This window comes from Achroia grisella, unplaced genomic scaffold (assembly GCF_030625045.1).
Source record: "Achroia grisella isolate CSIRO2021 unplaced genomic scaffold, CSIRO_AGI_Agris_v1 utg149, whole genome shotgun sequence".
In the NCBI taxonomy this organism is placed as follows: domain Eukaryota; kingdom Metazoa; phylum Arthropoda; class Insecta; order Lepidoptera; family Pyralidae; genus Achroia; species Achroia grisella.
This window is the reverse complement of record NW_026712644.1, coordinates 5,124,354-5,145,162: the sequence shown is the minus strand read 5'-3', so window position 1 is coordinate 5,145,162 and position 20,809 is coordinate 5,124,354. Positions and strand designations below refer to the sequence as shown.

The 20,809-nt window shown below is 41.0% G+C and overlaps 1 protein-coding gene across 1 annotated transcript in view; it reads left to right on the top strand.

Moving 5' to 3' along the window:
* The window catches only part of LOC131840848 (leucine-rich repeat serine/threonine-protein kinase 1), a 94,372-nt gene extending 74,592 nt beyond the window's left edge, over positions 1–19,780 (top strand). The window contains exons 45-60 of the mRNA XM_059189042.1: positions 2,884–3,084; positions 3,868–4,035; positions 4,339–4,479; positions 4,855–4,957; positions 5,683–5,792; positions 6,705–6,827; positions 6,994–7,177; positions 7,351–7,470; positions 8,859–8,949; positions 10,448–10,576; positions 11,209–11,343; positions 11,812–11,960; positions 12,462–12,595; positions 13,047–13,166; positions 16,860–17,006; positions 19,209–19,780. Coding sequence (XP_059045025.1) covers positions 2,884–3,084; positions 3,868–4,035; positions 4,339–4,479; positions 4,855–4,957; positions 5,683–5,792; positions 6,705–6,827; positions 6,994–7,177; positions 7,351–7,470; positions 8,859–8,949; positions 10,448–10,576; positions 11,209–11,343; positions 11,812–11,960; positions 12,462–12,595; positions 13,047–13,166; positions 16,860–17,006; positions 19,209–19,286 — 2,133 coding nt within the window. The 3' untranslated portion in view covers positions 19,287–19,780. The remainder of the gene's footprint in view (positions 1–2,883; positions 3,085–3,867; positions 4,036–4,338; positions 4,480–4,854; positions 4,958–5,682; positions 5,793–6,704; positions 6,828–6,993; positions 7,178–7,350; positions 7,471–8,858; positions 8,950–10,447; positions 10,577–11,208; positions 11,344–11,811; positions 11,961–12,461; positions 12,596–13,046; positions 13,167–16,859; positions 17,007–19,208) is intronic.
* The last annotated feature ends 1,029 nt before the right edge of the window (positions 19,781–20,809 follow it).

Sequence of the window (20,809 nt, the reverse complement as noted above, 5' to 3'; positions counted from 1 at the left end):
TAATGATAGATGGAACCATGTTTCTTCAGAAGAAAATCCAGCTGATATTGCTTCACGAGGACTTGACCCTGCAGATTTAAATAAAAACCAATTGTGGTGGAGAGGACCATACTGGCTAAGTGAAAGATTGCTAAATACAAAGAAGACAGCGGTACCTACAACTCAACTGGAAGAAAAGAAACAATACACAAATATATTCCTTGTTACAAATGAATCACAAACAATTATACAAAGATTTTCAGACTTACAAAAAATGATAAGAGTACTTACATATTGCAGAAGATTTCTAAATTTAAAAGACAAAAAGAATAGTAGAAAAATATTGCCCGCTTACCTTACTGCTGCTGAAATGAAGACTACATTAGATAATTGTATTAAGGTAATTCAAATTTATAATTTTGAAGAAGAAATTGCAGATTTAAAGGAGAAAAATATATTAAAAAGGCGTAGTAAGCTCATCTCCTTAACACCATATATAGATGAAAATGACTTATTGCGAGTGGGTGGTCGTTTGCAAGCTGCAAAAATATCTCAAGAACATAAACATCCAATAATAATACCAAATAAAACTCACTTGGCGGAGTTGTTGATAAGAGATGCACATAAAAGAGTGATGCACGGAGGAACTGCTCTGACGATGAATTACATCAGATCCCGTTATTGGATAATTAGATTGAAACCGTTAGTAAAAAAAATCCTAAGTAAATGTACATTATGTATCAGATATAACGCTAAACCACAACAACCACTCATGGGAGAATTACCGTCTGTACGTGTCAATCCAGGGAGACCATTTCAGTCATGTGGTGTGGATTTTGCTGGCCCCATACAGATGCGTGTGTCAAAGGGTAGAGGACAAAAATCCTATAAAGGGTACATTTCTCTTTTTATTTGTATGAAGATTAAGGCCATTCATCTAGAAGCCGTGAGCGACCTTACTACTGATGGTTTCATGGCAGCATTCCGCAGATTCGTATCACGTCGTGGTCACTGTTCTGACATGTGGAGTGACAATGGCTTGAATGTTGTTGGTGCAGCGAATGAGTTAACACAAATGTTGAATCAGAGTATGAGTGGTGTTATCAAAGAAGTCGCTGAATTACTAGAAAATGATGGAACTACTTGGCATTTTATTCCTCCAAGATCACCTAATTTCGGAGGTCTTTGGGAGAGCAATATAAGATCCCTGAAGACACATCTACTTAAAACAATCGGAGATACAACATTAACATTCGAAGAAATGTCTACTGTATTGTGCCAGATAGAGGGATGTCTAAATTCCAGGCCTCTATGTCAACTTAGCGACCATCCAGATGATTTGAGTCCCTTAACACCGTCACATTTTCTTATAGGAGAACCAGTAATAATGATACCAGATAAGCAGGATACAGGAGATGTTATTAGTCCACTCCATAGATGGAAACTGGTACAAAGAATGATGAAACATTTTTGGGACCGCTGGTCCAAGGAGGTTTTACATACTATGCAACAAAGATATAAATGGAATTCAAAATCTGAAAATCCAAAAATAGGTGACCTGGTAATACTTAAAGAAAGGGACATGCCACCCTCAAAATGGTTGCTGGCACGAATAATAGAATTACATACAGGACCAGATAGAGAAGTGAGAGTTGTCACTGTTAAATGCAAAAATTCCATTTTGAAACGTCCACTTTCAAAATTAATTCCTTTGCCCAATGATATCCCCAAACCTACACAAGGAGATGATTAATGCGGTTTGGTGGGCGGATTGAGAAAGAATTATATTCTTGGTGGGCGGAATGGCTAAAATTAGTCACAATATTTCAACATAGATGGCGCTCTAGTGTTAGGTGATTGAAGCGCATTTACTTTTTTATTTATGATTGTTGTAAAGTCAGTCTTTAATACAGATACGTCAAATCTATACCGGTGTTTTAATTAATAACATATGAGGAAGTTATACAAACAGGCTCTTTCTCTCTCGATTAGAAGCGCGTTGTTGTGTTCTCTCATGACAATTCACACAGCGCCATCTAGACCGAAGTTAAGCTAGCTAAAGCTTGTTTTTTTTCTTAAATATATACATGTTACACATAGAAGACACCCAGACCGATAAAACATTCATACTCATGAGTACAAATATTTGTGCCGTGCGAGGAATCGAATTCACCATCGGATGTAAAGCGATGTGTTAAACCGCTAGACCACTATGGTGGCAAGCGTGTGATTTATGTGACGGTAACCGTCACCGCAGCGTGTTGATGCGTGGTGTGTGGTCGGTGTGTGCGGCTGCTGGTCGTCGCAGCGTGTTGATGCGTGGTGTGTGGTCGGTGTGTGCGGCTGCTGGTCGTCGCAGCGTGTTGATGCGTGGTGTGTGGTCGGTGTGTGCGGCTGCTGGTCGTCGCAGCGTGTTGATGCGTGGTGTGTGGTCGGTGTGTGCGGCTGCTGGTCGTCGCAGCGTGTTGATGCGTGGTGTGTGGTCGGTGTGTGCGGCTGCTGGTCGTCGCAGCGTGTTGATGCGTGGTGTGTGGTCGGTGTGTGCGGCTGCTGGTCGTCGCAGCGTGTTGATGCGTGGTGTGTGGTCGGTGTGTGCGGCTGCTGGTCGTCGCCGCGTGTTGATGCGTGGTGTGTGGTCGGTGTGTGCGGCTGCTGGTCGTCGCCGCGTGTTGATGCGTGGTGTGTGGTCGGTGTGTGCGGCTGCTGGTCGTCGCCGCGTGTTGATGCGTGGTGTGTGGTCGGTGTGTGCGGCTGCTGGTCGTCGCAGCGTGTTGATGCGTGGTGTGTGGTGGGTGTGTGCGGCTGCTGGTCGTCGCCGCGTGTTGATGCGTGGTGTGTGGTCGGTGTGTGCGGCTGCTGGTCGTGGCAGCGTGTTGATGCGCGGTGTGTGGTGGGTGCGTGCAGCTGCTGCTGGACGTGCCGGAGGAGCGTCGCGCGCGCTGGTGCTCGGTCCGCGCGGGGGCGGTGGCGGGGCGCGGCGCGTTCGGGACGGTGCTGGCGGCCTCGTGGAGGTCGCGCCCGGCCGCGCTCAAGGCGCTGCAGCCGGTGCCGCCGCCGCGCCTCCCGCACCGCGCCCACGACGCCGCCGCGCTGCACGCCTACAAGGTACCGCGCTCTGTTCCTACTCCGGTACCGTCGGGGCCCGAAGGTCCCGTCTCAAAATTAAGAGCTTATCTAGCTGAAGGTACCCGCGTGTGTGTCTTCTAAGTACTGGTCGTCGGAACCGTTTGGGGAACTGAAGATCTCGTTTGTAAATTGAGAGTTCATGCAGAATTTATGCCTATTGAGTTTACGGATCGAGCGCTCAAAGGTCCCGTCTTGGAGAATTGGAACTTTATTTAAACACAGAAACACAGAAAGATTGAGAAGTAACATAGGTACTCCCGTTTGTTTCTCTCTCAATATACATACGGTCGTCCTGATTCCTGAAGACAGGACTGAATGTCCCTAATGATCTATCTTCGGGAATTGCGAACTGACGATCAAATGAACGCCAGGAATTACGAACTTATGTCACCGAAAGTATATGAGCGTATGCCCTGCCTGACGTCTTCCTTATTGCCTTATATTGTTGTGACCTGCGTATTGAGGACCTAAAGATCCCGTCTTTAAAAATTGCGAACTTATGTGACCGAATGGATACGAGTGTGTGCCCTGCCCAACGTCTTTCTCGTTCTCCGTATAAAAGTCGTCATGTCCGTTCGGGGACTTGTAGGTCCCATCTCTGAGAATTAAGACCTTATATTATGATCGATACATGTCAATTTAATAACCTTTAACATATAGGCTTGAAGTATACGAGATCGTGTACGCTATTGTATATTGTATACCTTTGCACACACATTCCTCGACGAGCGTATGTGTACGAGCTGGTGGTCCCGGTCGCAGGCGGCGCAGGCGCGGTGGGAGCGCGAGCCGGCGGCGGCGGCCTGCCGCGCGTACTGCGGGCTGCGGCAGGAGCTGGCCATCCTCGGCCGCCTGCGACACCCGCACGTGCTGCCGCTGCTCGCCGTCTGCCCCGCCCCGCTCGCGCTGCTGCTGGACCTCGCGCCGCAGGTACCGTCTCCTTCACCTCCCTCTCCTCTCGAATCATTTCACCTCTCAGCACTCTTCAATCATAACATGTCCCTCCTATGTCATCCGCACCTAGTCCTACCTCGCATTTACACCATGAGTATCAGAATTAACCATTACGAAGGATCTATGAAACTTTAGGTCTTACACTTAAGAATGTGAACCTAAAATTGGCCAACGGCACAAACTGAATTTCTTCTCTAAAAGTGGCTGTTGATGCTGCGTGCAATTGAATGTCGTGAGAGAGTCGTAGAGTGTGAGGTGTGATGTGTATGTGGTATACAGGGTGCGCTGGACGGCGTGCTGCGGTCGTACCGCGACACGGGCGCGCGCGTGGGTCCGCGGGTGGCCCGCGCGCTGTCGCTGCAGGCCGCGCGCGCGCTCGAGTACCTGCACGCGCGCCGCGTCGTCTACAGGGACCTCAAGGTACCGCCCCCCCACTTTAAACAAAAATTATAGGTCCCAGAATAGATCCTTGTGGTACGACTCCTGTTATTTGCTAAACTAATTTACTCATTTCTACAAATTATTTCCTATTTGTTAAGTATGATTGAAAGAGTTTTGACGAACTATCCGAGATATCGTAATGTTCAAGTTTTGTCAAAAAAATACTGTGGTCAACCGCATCAAACGCGGAACTCAAATCCAAAAACGGGCTTTTTATCACTACTGCTACTTTTTCTGTGTCATTTAACTTAGTAACACCTTGATCTATTAATGTATCAATTGCATCTCCAATTCCTACTCCCTTCCGTGTCTCTAAGTCAAGGTTAACGACACACTACCTTTTATAATGTGCAGTCGGAGAACGTGCTAGTGTGGAGCATGCCGGCCCCTGGCGAGGCGGTAGCGGTCGAGCGGAACTCGGCCCCGGTACCTGTGCACATCAAGCTCGGAGACTACGGTATTGCTCTCTCATTCTTTCTTTCTCATTTTCTCTCTCTCTGAATCTCTCAGAACTTACGTGTCTTTTTAAATAATTGTTGTAACTTTGAATTTTACAGCTGAAATGTGTCAATACAAACTACCAAAGAGCACTAATTCATTAGAGTCCAAATATTAAATACACAACCAACTGGTTAAGTAACTATACAATTAAATCAGTTGTAGTGATTGGAGCAGACCAATCCGTACAAGGAGCACTCGTTCACGAGTATGACGGATGAGCCATCACTGGACCCGACCATATTTTAGAGAGTCCAATGACTCGGTCCACCACGCCGCCACATGTCTGTACATTTTAGTGAGCATGACTACTCAAGACACTGGACCATGACACAGCTACTTAGACGTTATTCCTAAAATACAGCATTCTTCTTTTATTGAGAGTAATCTACTGTTTACGAACTGTTTGACGACCTCTGTGGTCTAGCGGTCTAGCACACCGCTTTACGTCCGATGGTCGCGGGTTCGATCCCTCACACGGACAAACATTTGAATTCATGAGTATCATTGTTAGTATCGGTCTGGGTGTTTTCTATGTATAATATGTATGTATTTAAAAAAAAATGTATTTGTATCAGTTGTCTAGTACCCATAACACAAGCTTTAGCTATCTTAACTTGGGTCTAGATGGCGCTGTGTGAATTGTCCTGAGATTATTATTATTATTATATTACTGTGCTACAGGTATCAGCCGATTGGCGACACCGTCAGGTACGAAAGGCTTCGGGGGGACCGAGGGGTTCATGGCGCCGGAGATCATGAGGTACAACGGCGAGGAGGAGTACAATGAGAAGGTTAGTAATAGACAGGCATAGATAGATAGAGTTTACTAACTACTCGCCCCGGCTTCAAACTGGTGTACATGTATTATATACACAAACCTTCCTCTTAAGTTATTCTATTTAAAAGACCCCTTCAAAATCCGTTGCGTAGTTTTAAAGATTTAATCATACATAGAGACGGACAGACAGCGACTTTGTTTTATACTATGTAATGAAGCTTAATTTGTCAATAAATTATTGTTTGCATACAACGCCAATAGATGGCGCTGTTTTAAAATTACATCGCGATATCGTTTTGAAAGATCTTGTTTATGTTTTGTATTAAATTTTTTAGTTGGATTGATATCGACCAAGAAATCCTTGTATACGAGTGTATATACTCGAATATAGTGTATTGAATTATAGTACCTTTAGAGTCTTATAATTTTAATGCTACAACCTTAACGAGTGCTGCTTGTAGGGACTGGTCTGCTCTTATCACTACGACTGATTTAATCTTATTGCATGATTATATTTGACCCAAAAAATTAGTGCTTGTTGGTAGTTTGTATTCACACGTTTCGACTTGTAAATGTAAACTTACAAGGATTATTTAAAAGAGCAACACACAAGTTTCTTGCTCGTTCTTCTTGTGATGAGACAGCTTTCCGAACGAGTGGTAGATAAAAAACAAATTGTTATGACTATTCAAAAGTGCTTAAATTAAGTTTATTTGAATAAATGATTTTCTATTCTATTCTATTCTATTCTTAATTATTGGTCCATCGAGCCGGATCCAAAGCATAAATTTCCATTTACGAACAAAGAGTTCTTTTGGTGGAGCCCGAATGTTTAAAAGTTATAATAATTCTGTACCTTGTATTCTGTTTCAATTTTTTGCTGCATCTTCACTCAGTTTCCTAATTTATAGCCGACTATTTCCAGGTGGACTGTTTTTCATACGGCATGCTGCTGTACGAAATTATGACGCTACGGCAGCCTTTTGAAGGTCATGAAGCCGTCAAGGAGGCCGTGCTGGAGGGAGCCAGGCCTACTCTGACGCAAAGGGTAAGTTGGAGATCAACTGGCTTTGGCGTCATCAAGTGCCGCATATGGTAACTTATGACTTATTTGAGCCAAAATACAGTTTACAATGCAAGCTGCTTGGTGGCTGAAATAAATAAAACTAGAGGTGAATGATAAGATTGACCTGTACCGTACCGTCTGCGGGCAGGACCTGCAGTACCCGTGCTGCATGCTGGAGAGCATGCGGCGGTGCTGGGCCGGCGCGCCCGAGCTGCGGCCGTCGGCTGCTGCGCTGGTGGCCGTCGTCGCAGCCCCCGAGTACCCCGCCCTCAGGGACGCCGCCGCCGCCAGGCCGGCCCGCGCCGCCCTCGGCCTGCCCGTGCTGCTGCCAGGTAACTAGGGCCCCGAAAGTCCCACACCGGGGATGTGGCCCCCACCAGGTGACTAGGGCCCGAAAGGTACGCGGCCCTCGACCTGTAGCGCTGCTGCCAGGTAACTAGGGCCCTAAAGGTCCCGAACTTGTTTGTCACCATCATATACAAAAAAAATCTTTGTGTATGTACAGACGAGGAGGGCAGTGCGTGGGAGGTGTGGTACGGCAGCGAGGAGGAGCCGGAGCGGGTGCACAGCCTGCTGGCCACCACACACCACTTCACGCACCACCACACCATCCGACTGCCGCCAGGTGAGTGTTCGCTGTGTGGTGACGGTCGCTGGTGGAGACACCGACATGTATCATAATACATACATATAACATAGGACAGTCCACACAGCGCCATCTAGTTCCAAGCTAAGCAGAGCTTGTGTCAAGGGTATCAAACAACTGATGGATATGTAAAGTCATTTTTTGTAAATACACGCATAACTTGTCACAAAAATCGATACAAATATTTATATTCATGGATACAAATGTTTGTGCCGTGCGAGGTTAGAACCCGCGACCATCAGAATTACGACGGTATGCGAAACCGCTAGCTAGACTACCAAAGCGAAAAACTCAATCAACCAAATATCTATATAAATAAATCTCAAAGATACCTAATTCAATACTAACGAGAAAACACAGTTTTATGGAATAAGTGGCTAGAAGAATAACAAGCGTTACCTTGTCAAATGCTTTTAAAAAATCGACGAAAACTGAAATGATTACCAATCTTTCTATTACTACCCGAGAAGCAAATGAAATATGTTTTATGAAAGTGGAATAATAAGTTAGAAGAATAGCAAGCGTTACCCTGTCAAATGCTTTTAAAAAATCGACGAAAATTAAAATTATTACCGATGTTTCTATTGTGATATAGTGATGCAAAGCACGTTCGATAGTAGATTGTGCGAGTGTACGTTTTAACTAACGACACGTAGGTGACGCAGTAGCTCATATATATAGTTTATGTAATTAGTGTAAGCTAGAGTAATTCAAGATGTAACAGTTAATATACAAGTTACACCCTACTGTGTGTGTTTACTCTCACCACCGCTTATGTCATCACACTATTACTTACTAATGTTTATTACTAATGTTTGTTTTATAAAAGATTTCCTTTTGGTTAAATAAAATTAAAATTACAATATACATTTAACTTCCACTGCTATAAAATTCAAATTTTTATCATCATCAGAGTAACTTTCACCTAAAACCTTATCATTAACATCATTCAAGTCATTCTTATTATCTACGTTAATGGCATCCGAAGGAATTTCATTATTAAAGTTAATTAGTACATACAAACGACGAACGAAAGACGACCTCGGTGGTCTAGCGGTCTAGCACACCGCTTTACGTCCGATGGTCGCGGGTTCGATTCCTCGCACGGCACAAACATTTGTATTTATGAGTATGATTGTTTGTCGGTCTGGGTGTTTTATATGTATATATTTATAATATGTGTGTATGTATTTACGAAAAAAAAAATTATCGATGTATTTGTATCAGTTATCTAGTACCCATAACACAAGCTTTAGCTAGCTTAACTTGGGTCTAGATGGCGCTGTGTGAATTGTCCTGAGATTGTTATTATTATTAAACATTGGTGTATACGTGTATTTGTGTATGTATGTCCCGTCGTTCCGCAGACAAGACTGAGCGGGTGTGTGTGACGGCGCTGTGCCGGGTGGGCAGCCGCGTCTGGGTCGGAGACAGCGCCTCGCGCATCACCGTCTACTCGTATGGACACAGCATTCATTGCTTTCTGTTTTATATTAATAGTCCCTTTTTTGTTTGTATTTTTTTTATCATTATTGTTACGTCAAAACGAGTCTATAATTCTTTTTCGATTTTTTTTTTCAATTGGAGAAAATCCCTCATTGAGCTTCCTTTAAATCCATAGCACTGACAATATTATCTGATTACATTAATAATGAGTGCGTAGCGACTTCTATGTTGATTATCGCATGCCTCTTACTTGTTATACTGTAATTATTTATATAAAAAAAAAACATCTATTAAAAAGAGCAACACACAAGTTTCTTGCTCATTCTTCTTGTGATGAATCTGCATTCCGAATGAGTGGTAGAATCAAAATATGACTATTCAAAAGTACTTGTAATGAGTTTATTTGAATAAAGATTATTTCTATTTCTATTTCTATTTCTATTTCCTAGGCCCCGGAGAAGCAAGCGTGTGAGATTCCTAACAACTGCAATTGTCTCTCATCCAATAACAGATCCCGATTATAATATTCTCGTGGCCTAAAACCTTCTAAAGTAGTTAAAATAGTTACATTACGAAGTCAGTAAGTGTAAGCTGCCTTTTCGAGGGTCGGTTGAGGAGCAGAACCCTCGAAAACATCTTGAACCAGGAGAAGATTGGTCACCTAGACCTGTTGTTGTTTCACGAGCCATAAGTTTGCTTTTAGTAACAAAACTGCCTGTTCGACTAATTTAGGAAAAGGAGAATTTCCGCGGTACTGGTTTTATGTTACCTTAGAACTGTTTGTTTCTTGAACCGATTTTGATGATCGACTTTTTGCGGAGAAGTCCATTTCATTATTTAATGGATAGAATATCCAATTTCTGGTAGGTCGTATACTAAACTAGCTTTTGCCCGCAACTTCGCTCGCGTTAATATATCCCTTAAGAGGGAATTTTTATGTTATAGTAGCTTTATGCATGCAAAGTCTCAGCACGATCCGTTTAAAATTGATAAAGTTTCATATAAACTTTCATCCCCTATTTTATCCCCTTGGGGGTAGAATTAATCAAAATCCTTTCTTAGCAGATGCGTACGTCATAACATCTACCTGCATGCCAAATTTCAGCCCGATCCGTCCAGTGGTTTGGGCTGTGCGTTGATAGATCACTATGTCAGTCACCTTTGAGTTATATATATTTAGAATGACGACAGATAGTAGTAGGTCATATACTAAACTAGCTACTGATCCCGTCTTCGCACGGGTGTACAGTTATTATATATACATATAAACCTTCCTCTTGAATCACTCTATCAATTAAAAAAAACCGCTTCAAAATCCGTTGCGTAGTTTTAAAGATTTAAGCATACATAGAGACAGACAGCGATAGCGACTTTTTTTTATACTATGTAATGATAGTAGCCTGTACAATTGGATTCATATTTTCTTAAATTATTTCGATGTTATATTATTTAGTAGTGAACATTTAGTGAGTGTTTATTATCGAGTGGTAACAGTAGCGTGTGGTGGCAGGGCGGCCACGTGCGCGGAGGAGTGGGGCGTGGCGCTGCAGGAGGTGGTGGGAGGCGCGGCGTCACCGGTGGCGGCGCTACTGCCGCTGCTGACCTTACGCCGTGTCGCTGTTGCACTCGCCTGCGGCAGGTACCACCTACCACTTACCACCTACCACTTACCACCTACCACTTACCATCTACCATTTACCACCTACCGTACTCCGCGGGAGGCGGTAGACGGCGCAGCACGGCAGTATACAGTACGAAATGTACTACGATACTACAGTCAAAGTACCAGGACAGCATGAACTACTAGGTAGTGTGCAGCAACACGATAGTGAAATTGCAGGGAAACTGCGGAATAGCAACAACGTATTCATGTATATAGACGACGGTTACCACTCACCATCAGGCAGGATGTTTGATGGTAAGTGGTACCATCTTCGTTGTACAGAGTAGAAAACTGTGATACTACAGTCAAAATACCAGGACAACATGAACTACTAGATAGTCCGAAGCATAAAATGTTATAAATTCCTAGTGAATTGGTCACGATCCGCGCTCCAAACCATCTACAAATTCATGTTGTCCTGGTACTTTCGCTGTACTACACTTCACTTGTGTTAACCGGAATGACCATCAAACCGATGGCAAGTGGTAACCGTCGCCTATAGAGGGGAAAGGGGATTGTTAGTAATGTGGACAGATGATCTCATTCATCACCATTTCATTATCATCGATTTAAAAAAAACCGTTAAACCGAGTATATGGTATCCGCAGACTGTTCCTGGTGCGGTCTGAGCGTCCGGGAGCAGATGAGGGTGGGGAGGAAGGCTCGGAAGGCAGCTTCGTGCTGACGGAGCTGGGCGCCGCCACCGACCTGCGCTGCCTGGCTGCGGTGCCTACGCCGCAGGGGTACGTAACTACCTCTCAGGATTGAATGCATGCATAATATTTTACTCAGGACAACTCAAACAGCGCCATCTAGTCCTAAACTAAGGCTACCCTGTGTTATGGGTACTAGATAACTCATAAATACAGTTTTTTTTAAACACATCTGACATACTCGTGCGTAGATAATACCAAAATCGATGACAACATGAACACAAATGTATGTATCTAGCAAGAAAACGAACTTGTGACCATCGGAAGTGTAACAATATTCGTAACCACTAGACTGTGTAAAACTCTGATATATATTGGACATTGTTTAAGGACATAGGACCTAAAATTTTATATTCGGAATCAGTTAATTTTTAATGATTCTATATGGAAAAAGATTGCTACGATGCTAAAGATATTGGAGCCGTCCGGCTCGAAGGACCGACACTGTACTCGTTGGTCCTTCGAGCCGGAGAGCAGACAAGGGTGCGTGGTGCGCAGGGTGGAGGTGTGGGCGGGCGGGGAGGGGCTGCAGGCGTACAGCGTGGGCGCGGGCGGGGTGCGGGGCGCCAGCCGCCTGCAGGCGCGGGGGGTGTCGCTGCTGGCCGCGCTGCCCTCGGAGCCCTACGTGCTGGCCGCCTGCCGCCCAGGTACTACCTCGCCCACGCTCAGCCCGGGATATCCTGGAGTAGTGATGCCACACTACTGATTATTTGAAGTAATGGTGAATGGCAAAAAAAAACTAACAGTAAGTGGTAACCCTGGTTACAACCCCCTGGGGGGTCAAGGTTGGAACCTCAAGGGCCATTTGCCCCTACATCGACTCCGGGAATGGATATTGGATGGGTACTAGATTTAAGCCCAATATATCCAAAAATAAAATATTAATCTATTATCACATTTGGAGACTTATTTTCCTAATTACTTTATATTTGCATTTTAATCTCATTGTATGTCACAATAATAATGTTAAACCAACTGTCACGTCACTGCCACGTCGCCTGGTGATGTGACGTGATGATGACGTCCCGGTAACGTGATGATCATGTCCCGATGATATGATGATGACGTCCCGATGATATGATGATGACCTCCCGGTGATATGATGATGACGTCCCGGTACCGTGATGATGACGTGGCGGTGCGTGCAGGCGTGTGCGTGTACCAGTGGTGCGTGCGCAGCCGGCAGCAGTGCGCGCGCCTGGACTGCAGCAAGCTGGTGCCGTGCTCCGAGAGCCTGCAGTCCATCGCCATCGACGACCACCTCGCAGACGAGCGCTGCACCGTCAGTACCATCACGTCTTTTTTTTTATTAATAACTAGCTGTTCCTGCGACTTCGTCCGCGTGGAATTTAACTTTATTTTTCTAAAATAAAAGTAGCCTAAGTTACTCCTTATTACATTAGCTGCGTACCAAAAAAAGTCCCGTCAAAATCGGTCCAGCCATTTCTGAGATTAGCCAGAACACAGACAACAAGACAGACAGACAAAAATTTAAAAAAATGTTATTTTGGTGTATGTACCGTATTTATATTCATATGCATGTAGTAAAAAACGGTTATTTCAATATTACAAACAGACATTCCAATTTGATTTATATGTATATATGTAAAACATGTTGTTTGCCCACCCGTGGGCACGATATATCGTTGCGGAGGTGGCATTGCCCACCGGTGGGCATACGGTCTTTAACGTTTTAATTTACCAGAGTATATCTGTCTGTCTGTTGGTGGCAGGTGACGGCGATGTGCGTGTTACGAGGGCTGGTGTTTGCTGGCACGGCGTGGGGCTGCATCATCGTGGCCGACGCCACCGCCCTCAGCCCCCTCACGGTCTTCAGGCCCTACGAGGAGGAGGTGAGGACCCCTTATATATACTGGAATTACCCTTAAACAAATTCAAAACATCTCTTAAATCATATTTACTGAGGAAAGCCTATCACTCACTAAACGATTACTTGAATGACGAGCGTGCATGGCAATAGTTGTTCATGCACTGAATTTTCATTTAATGTTAGACATAGACACCTATATAAATATACATTGTAAATAAACTTTAAAAAAAGAAGTAATTCAATTGAGTTTCTTGCCAGTTCTTCTCAATTGGATCTATATACCGAACTGGACGGTAGGGAAAAAATTATACTATAAAAAAAATTACGTTCATAAGTAGCCAAAATGTCCTATAAAAAATTAGGTACTACAAAATCTAAGATTTATACAAACTTTCATCCCCTATTTTATCCCCTTAGGGGTGGAATTTATCAAAATCCTTCCTTAGGGGATGCCTATGTCATAATATGAATAAAATAATTTGACATTTATATAATACTTACTACAACCTAAAATTAAAAAGCTTAACAAATGTAATACAATAACTAAAATATATTATTAAAAGGGGTCCCTTTAGGCAAAGTTCCGTTGATACTGGCAGCGTTCCCTCTTTGAATAGCTAGACTAATTCTTTGTCCGAGGTAGCTGCCAGCTCTTCGGCCTTTTGTGATGTCGACTAACCTTTTCGTTATTTCTTTGAAACGTCTTATAGCGCTAGGATCCCACGAACCAAAGGATTGAATTTTGAATTTGAATTTATTTAACATACTAGCTGACCCAGCAATGGTTTTTTTGCTGTAAAATCAGTCAAAATCAAAATATATTTATTCGAGTAGGTCTATTACAGACTCCTAGGATAAAGTTTTACTTTAGTTTGTTTCTCACCTCGCTAACTAGATGTCGCTACTGTCAAATTAAAACGCGCTAAGTTTTCATTTCTTCTCATCTCTCTAACTAGATGTCTCTACTTGTACTTGTATAAGGAACGGTTTTGTAAAGGAACGGTTCACTACAGTTTGTTTCTTGAGTGTTTTCAATGAGTTAGGGTTTCTCATTGTTTCTCATCTCGCCAACTAGATGTCGCTACTGTCAAATTAAAACGCGCTAAGTTTTCGTATCTTCTCATCTTTCTAACTAGATGTCTCTGTGATTGTTAAATTGAAATGAGTTTCACTTTATTTTGTTTCTCATCTCGCCAACTAGATGTCGCTACTGTCAGAGTTTTTAGAAACTGGTAAGAGTTTCACTTCAGTTTGTTTCTTATCTCGCCAACTAGATGTCGCTATTATCATTTAAAATGCGTTAGGTTTTCGTTACTTCTCATCTCTCTAACTATTATCTCGATACTAGATGTCTCTGTATTGTTAAATTGAAATGAGTTAGAGTTTCTCTCGTTTGTTTCTCATCTGGCCAACTAGATGTCGCTAGGGTCAAATTAAAACGCGCTACGGTTTCGTTTTGGTCGCAGACATGTACTGCAGATTTGTTGTTCAGGACACGTGGGTGGCCTGAAGGAACACAGTGTCTCCGTATCCTATAATAATAGGATACGGAAGCCACCCATAAAAAACTGAGACAAGAAAATCGTTTCAAATGAATCGGTTATTCTTTCATTGAGTAATAATCGGTTATTTGTCGTATGTATATATACGAGGGCTACACTAAAATATTTTTCTTTCTTTCTTGCTTTCTTTCTTTCTTTCTTTCTTACACTAAAAGTTTTTAGAACTGGCTACTTGAAAACAATATAATAAAAAAAAAAAAATTTTGAAAATGGAACTCTACGAATAATACTGAGTATATAATTTATTCGTTTGTCATGTGTTTTACGGTTTGGTGTTATGTACTTTGTAGTCAACAGTACTTATTAAATTAAAAACTAAAAAGCTTATTTTCTTGACTTGACGACCTCGGTGGTCTAGCGGTCTAGCACACCGCCTTACTACCGATGGTCGCGGGTTCGATTCCTCACACGGCACAAACATTTGTATTCATGAGTATGATTGTTTGTATCGGTCTGGGTGTTTTCTATATATAATATATTTACGAAAAAACATATCTATATATATGTATCAGTGATCTAGTACCCATAACACAAGCTTTAGCTTTAATTTGGGTCTAGATGGCGCTGTGTGAATTGTTCTGAGATTATAATTATCCTAATTATCACGTGATTGAATTACAAATATTTCTTAGAATTATTTTAGTTAAATTACCCATTGCATCAAATATTATTTCATGAGCGTGTAACACTGTGAACGAATGAAAATCTAAACTTCATTTTGGTAAACGCGATCTGTATAACGCTGGTGAATTCCATTTAAACTAAAACGAGATCAACGTCGTTCTTGTTTTCGAGTTCACGCTGAACTCCGCTTCCTTGAACGTGTTTATACTACGACTAGCTTTTGCCCGCGGCTTCGTTCGCGTAGTAGTAAGTATTATTATTAATTAGGTGTAGTTTTTGCGGCTTTATTTTTGTTCAGCATGTGTAAAATATTAGGGCCTACAAAATATAAGATTTATACAAACTTTCATCCCCTTAGGGGTGGAATTTATCAAAATCCTTTCTTAGGGGATGCCTACGTCATAGTAGCTTTATGCATGCATAGTCTCAGCCCAATCGGTTTAAAATTGGCAAAGTTTCATACAAACTTTCATCCCTTATTTTATCCCCATGGGGGTAGAATTAATCAAAATCCTTTCTTAGCGTATGCCTACGTCATAACATCTACCTGCATGCCAAATTTCATCCCGATCCGTCTAGTGGTTTGGGCTGTGCGTTGATAGATCACTATGTCAGTCACCTTTGAGTTACATATATATTTGGTGAAATCTTACCTTAGCTTGTTTCTCATCTCGCCAACTAGATGTCGCTACTGTCAAATTAAAACGCGCTAAGGTTTCGTTTTGGTCGCGGACGTGTATCAAAAGTTCGTGACTCATTATGGGACACATGGGTGGCCTAGAGAGTACACATCTCCGTATCCTATGTTATTAGGATACGGAGTCTGATAATACTTGCGAGAAATAATTGTTGTTAATTTTTTTTTAAGGGATGATATGTAATGATTACTTATATATATTATTTGAGCCTAAATAAATTAGTGCTGTTTGGTAGTTTGTATTCACACGTTTCTACTTGTAAAATGTGAACTTACAAGGATTGTTTAAAAGAGCAACACACAAGTTTCTTGCTTATTCTTCTTGTGATGAGACAGCTTTCCGAATAAGCGGTAGATTTAAAAAAATGTTGACTATTCAAAAGTGCTTAAATTAAGTTCATTTGAATAAATGATTTTCTATTCTATTCTATTCTAAATATAACGATGATGTAGATATAAGTTAGCTCTATAGAAGTATAATTGCACGATAATTGAGCTTTTATCAAGTTTGTAATATTATTTATTTTAATAACATTGATTATATAATAAATGCAGTTTATGTACAAAAAAAATGGTGCACCCGCCTGCGCTAACGGTTTACGCTGGCGGGGCACCAGTGGAGGATGATAAGATGAACATGAGGTCAGGTCAGTTAGCACATCGTGACAAATTCACCAAGAATTTATCACGATGGTTTCCAGGGGGAACCGCGTGGAGGTCAACCTGACATGGTACATTTCTAGTAATAAGCTCATAACAATCCCTTATAAATAACATCCAATTTTATTTATATATGTAGATATGACACTTTTACAAAGCTTATGTACGGCAGGTCCGCGCGATAGTACCACTGCGGTGGCGTGGCAGCGGTGCTGGTAACAGCAATGGTGGTAACGACAGTCTCGCTGCTGGCGGGGACATGCTGGCCACCTTCGGACGCGGCTACCGTCCACTGTTACAACGCTACGTCCCTCAACAGGTGAGGAAATGGGGTTGAAAATAGAGGGAACGGGTTGAAAGGAAGTGGGGAGGAATATTTTTTTTTATATTACTATGGTCGCAAAGAAACATCTCGGCCCATCTGATGGTAAATGGTTACCGTCTATGAACGTCTGAGACACCAGGGGTATCACGTGCGCGTTGCCGCCTTAAGAAACCTTAATATACCCTTCTTGAAAAACCCCATGCTGTAGTCTCGTGAGAAAACCTCGGCAGGAAGTTCATTCCACAATCTAAGTGTACTGTTAGGCGGCTGACCCCATTTGCTTTTAAAAAAATTTAATACACAACACAAAAGTCACTTAATTTTAGATAGTTTATTTCGAAAATGTGGTTTCACAAGTTATTATATTAACAAACTTATCCCAAACTATGTAGGTGCAAGTGAAATGAGTTATCGACGCGGACTGATTTGACTAACTGTCTAAACTGTTTTTATATAACGATGTAAATAGGGTATTGGGCTCTGGCATAACAGTACGCGGGAGGAAACTCCTCTGAAACCGCACTGTCCGAGACCACTTAGGTTCCAGCGTGTGATGAATTCCCTGACGATGGCGAGCGGTGCAATGGTAAAAGGTGGCCGTAAGCCTCAGGTTAAAATAACTTTTTTTCGTGTGGGTTTCTTACCCATTAAAAAAACCACACTATGTACCTACGAGCGTCATTGCCGCAGGCCTTGGCCCGCCCTGTAGATGATGTAGGACAGTACCCATCTCGATGTTAGGGCGACCTATGATAACACAGCCCCTGGACTAGCTCCATCTAAACCCTAAAGCCCCTGGGCTATTCGAACAGCGTCATCTAGACTTTATCTATACAGAGTATGTACTACAAGTACTAGGCAACTGATAGAAATGTTTTTCTAGGAGTTCAATCATGAATTCATATTTTCATCGAATCGAACCCACGACTATCGGAATATGGCCCTGTGGGCTAATTATGTAACTTCGTTCGCAACGATTTTCGTATGTAACGTAGTGAAAATGACGTCATCTGTCAATAATGCGATCATATTGACGCCATTTGACGCTGTCAACTAGCATTGCAACGTAAACGCAACTTTACATATCGATAAAAATTATTTCTATCGAATGTCGATTTAGTAACCTCGTTGCAACGTCACGTAATCGCTATTTTGCCGAAATGACAGCGTGGAATTGAAACGGTTTTTACATTATGAGAAACAATTTAGAAGGTGTTTCTTTTGGTTACAATCTTTAAAATATCAGCATTAGCAGCATTATTTATCTTGTTTTGGTAATTTTCAGTATTACATATATTTTTATTATATTAAATATTACGTAGAAAGTCGTGAAAAGGTTTTAAATTTATTAAAATGGGAAAATTGTCACGACTCACAACATGACATCAGTGTTGCCAATTCGATATTTTATTTTCGTCCCAAATCACATAGAATGTTGTATTAACTAGAGTAAATGTTTAATATAAAATTAGGTACCTAGGTATCTATAGCAGAAAAGAAAATTTAATTTGTAGGTTAGATTAATATTAATAATGATTATAAATAGTTTGTATAAAATATGCTTTTATATTCAAAATTATTAACCTTATTTTTTCATTAGAATAGAATAGACTTTCTTTATTTTATTTTATTAAATGTCTATTAATAAAATTAAAATAAAAGAACAAGTGAACGCTGCAGTATATTTTGTAATTTTTGAACGCAATAAAAATTGTTTCAAATCAACCAACTAGTGTAACAACCCAATAAATTAAAATGTATCCCTCTAAAGGTATAAGCTATCTAATGTACTGACTTTTTAAATTGGTCGGATTAAAAATATTCCGCTGCAACTTCATAGTAGTGTTTTATCGATAGAAATGATTTATGTTGCGGTCATTCGACCTTACTTGATCGCATTTTTTAAATTGAAATGATTTCATATTGCATCACAACTTCAACAGAAACAATTTCATATCGTGTTACATAATTAGCCCACTGATTGTTTATTATAATGTGATGGTACATGATAGTAAGTGGTAACCGTCGCCTATATACATGAACAGCACTACATCCGTATATCTCATCACGTTATCATGTGACATCCGTGATACCATTGCGTTGCCATTCGAGAGGACCTCCACTATGTATGTATGGTTTTGTGAGAAAATAAATATTATTATTACAATTATGTATATGTATGTATATATGTTACAGTCGAACTCCTCAAGCAGCAACACGCACTCCGGTTACTACTGCCTCCTGTGGCGGGCCCACCACTGGTTGCCTGACTAACTCATCTGCAAGAAGATAACGTGCATATCTACAGAGCTACGGTTTATAAGAGTTAACATCGCTCTTATGTTAATTGAACCAAAACTAATACTATTTAACCAGAGATAGTACTAAAAACGACGAGTTTGCAAAGACCCACATAAATTTCAAGTGAGGGGGGCATGTGTAGGCGTACAAAATAACATTTAAAAGATAGCATCGCTCTTACATTAATTGAACTAAAATTAAGACTAATTAACAACCGATAGTGCTATAAAAGATAAATTTGAATAGATCAAGATAAATTTCAAGTGAGGAGGACATGTAGAGGCGTATAAAATAACATTTAAAAGTAAGCATCGCTCTTACATTAATTGACCTAAAATTAAAACTGTTTAACAACAGATAGTACTATAAAAGATGAATTTGAATAGATCCCGACAAATTTCAAGTGAGGGGGGCATGTACAAGCGGACAAAATAATATTAAATCAATAAATACACAACTTGCTATAGTCACATCCAGCGGTCATAAAAAAACGAAATAGTTTTGTTAAATTGTCAATTTACATAACATTATTCGTTTTAAAACCCGTTTAACTATATTAATAACTAGCTACTCGGGTGTACATGATTATACTTATAAACCTATCTATTAGAAAGAAAGAAAGAAAGAAAGAAAATTGTTTATTTGGTACACTGAAAATAATTTTTAAAATTAAATTTACATTGTTATTAAAAGAAACCGCTTCAAAATCCGTTGCGTAGTTTTAAAAGATTTAAGCATACCCAGGGACGGACAGACAGCGACAGCGACTTTGTTTTATACTATGTAAAGTAGACTCGAGCCAAGTCGGGACACGACGCTAGTATCTAAAAACCAACATAATGATCATAGGTTTACATTCAAATCGAATGAAATTATTCCAATGTATAAATGAATGAAACGAACGAATTGTATTTATTTTTAAATGGTTTAATAATAGTATAATTTAGTATAGGAATATAATATAAATAATTTGTTGCAGTTTTTTTGTGAATGATTGAACGAATGAACGAATGAATGGATATTGTCTATGAGATATTCATAGACTATATCTACTTATTCTTTTAATTAATGATAAGGTAACAGTGCACCCGCCTGCGCTATCGATATACGCTGGCGGGGCATCAGTGGAGGATGATAGGATGAGCATGAGGTCAGGTCAGTTAGCACATCGTGACAAATTCACCAGGAATTTATCACTATGGTTTCTAGGAACCGCGTGGAGGTCAACCTGACATGGTACATTGCTAGCATTTGGGATCGTTGCTTCCCTTTTACGGTTACAATCCCTTTTCTTACTATATCTCTTTGTTATTGCTAATCTGAAAGTGCAGGATGATTTTGACGAGACTTTCACTCATAGATAGGTAATGTCATAAGGAGAAACTTAGGTAACTTATACAGATTTTCGAAGCTTAATTTATTTCAATAAAGAATAATAACTAAATTCTACACAGACAAAGTCTTACGTAATACTAAGTTAATTAATATATATTTAA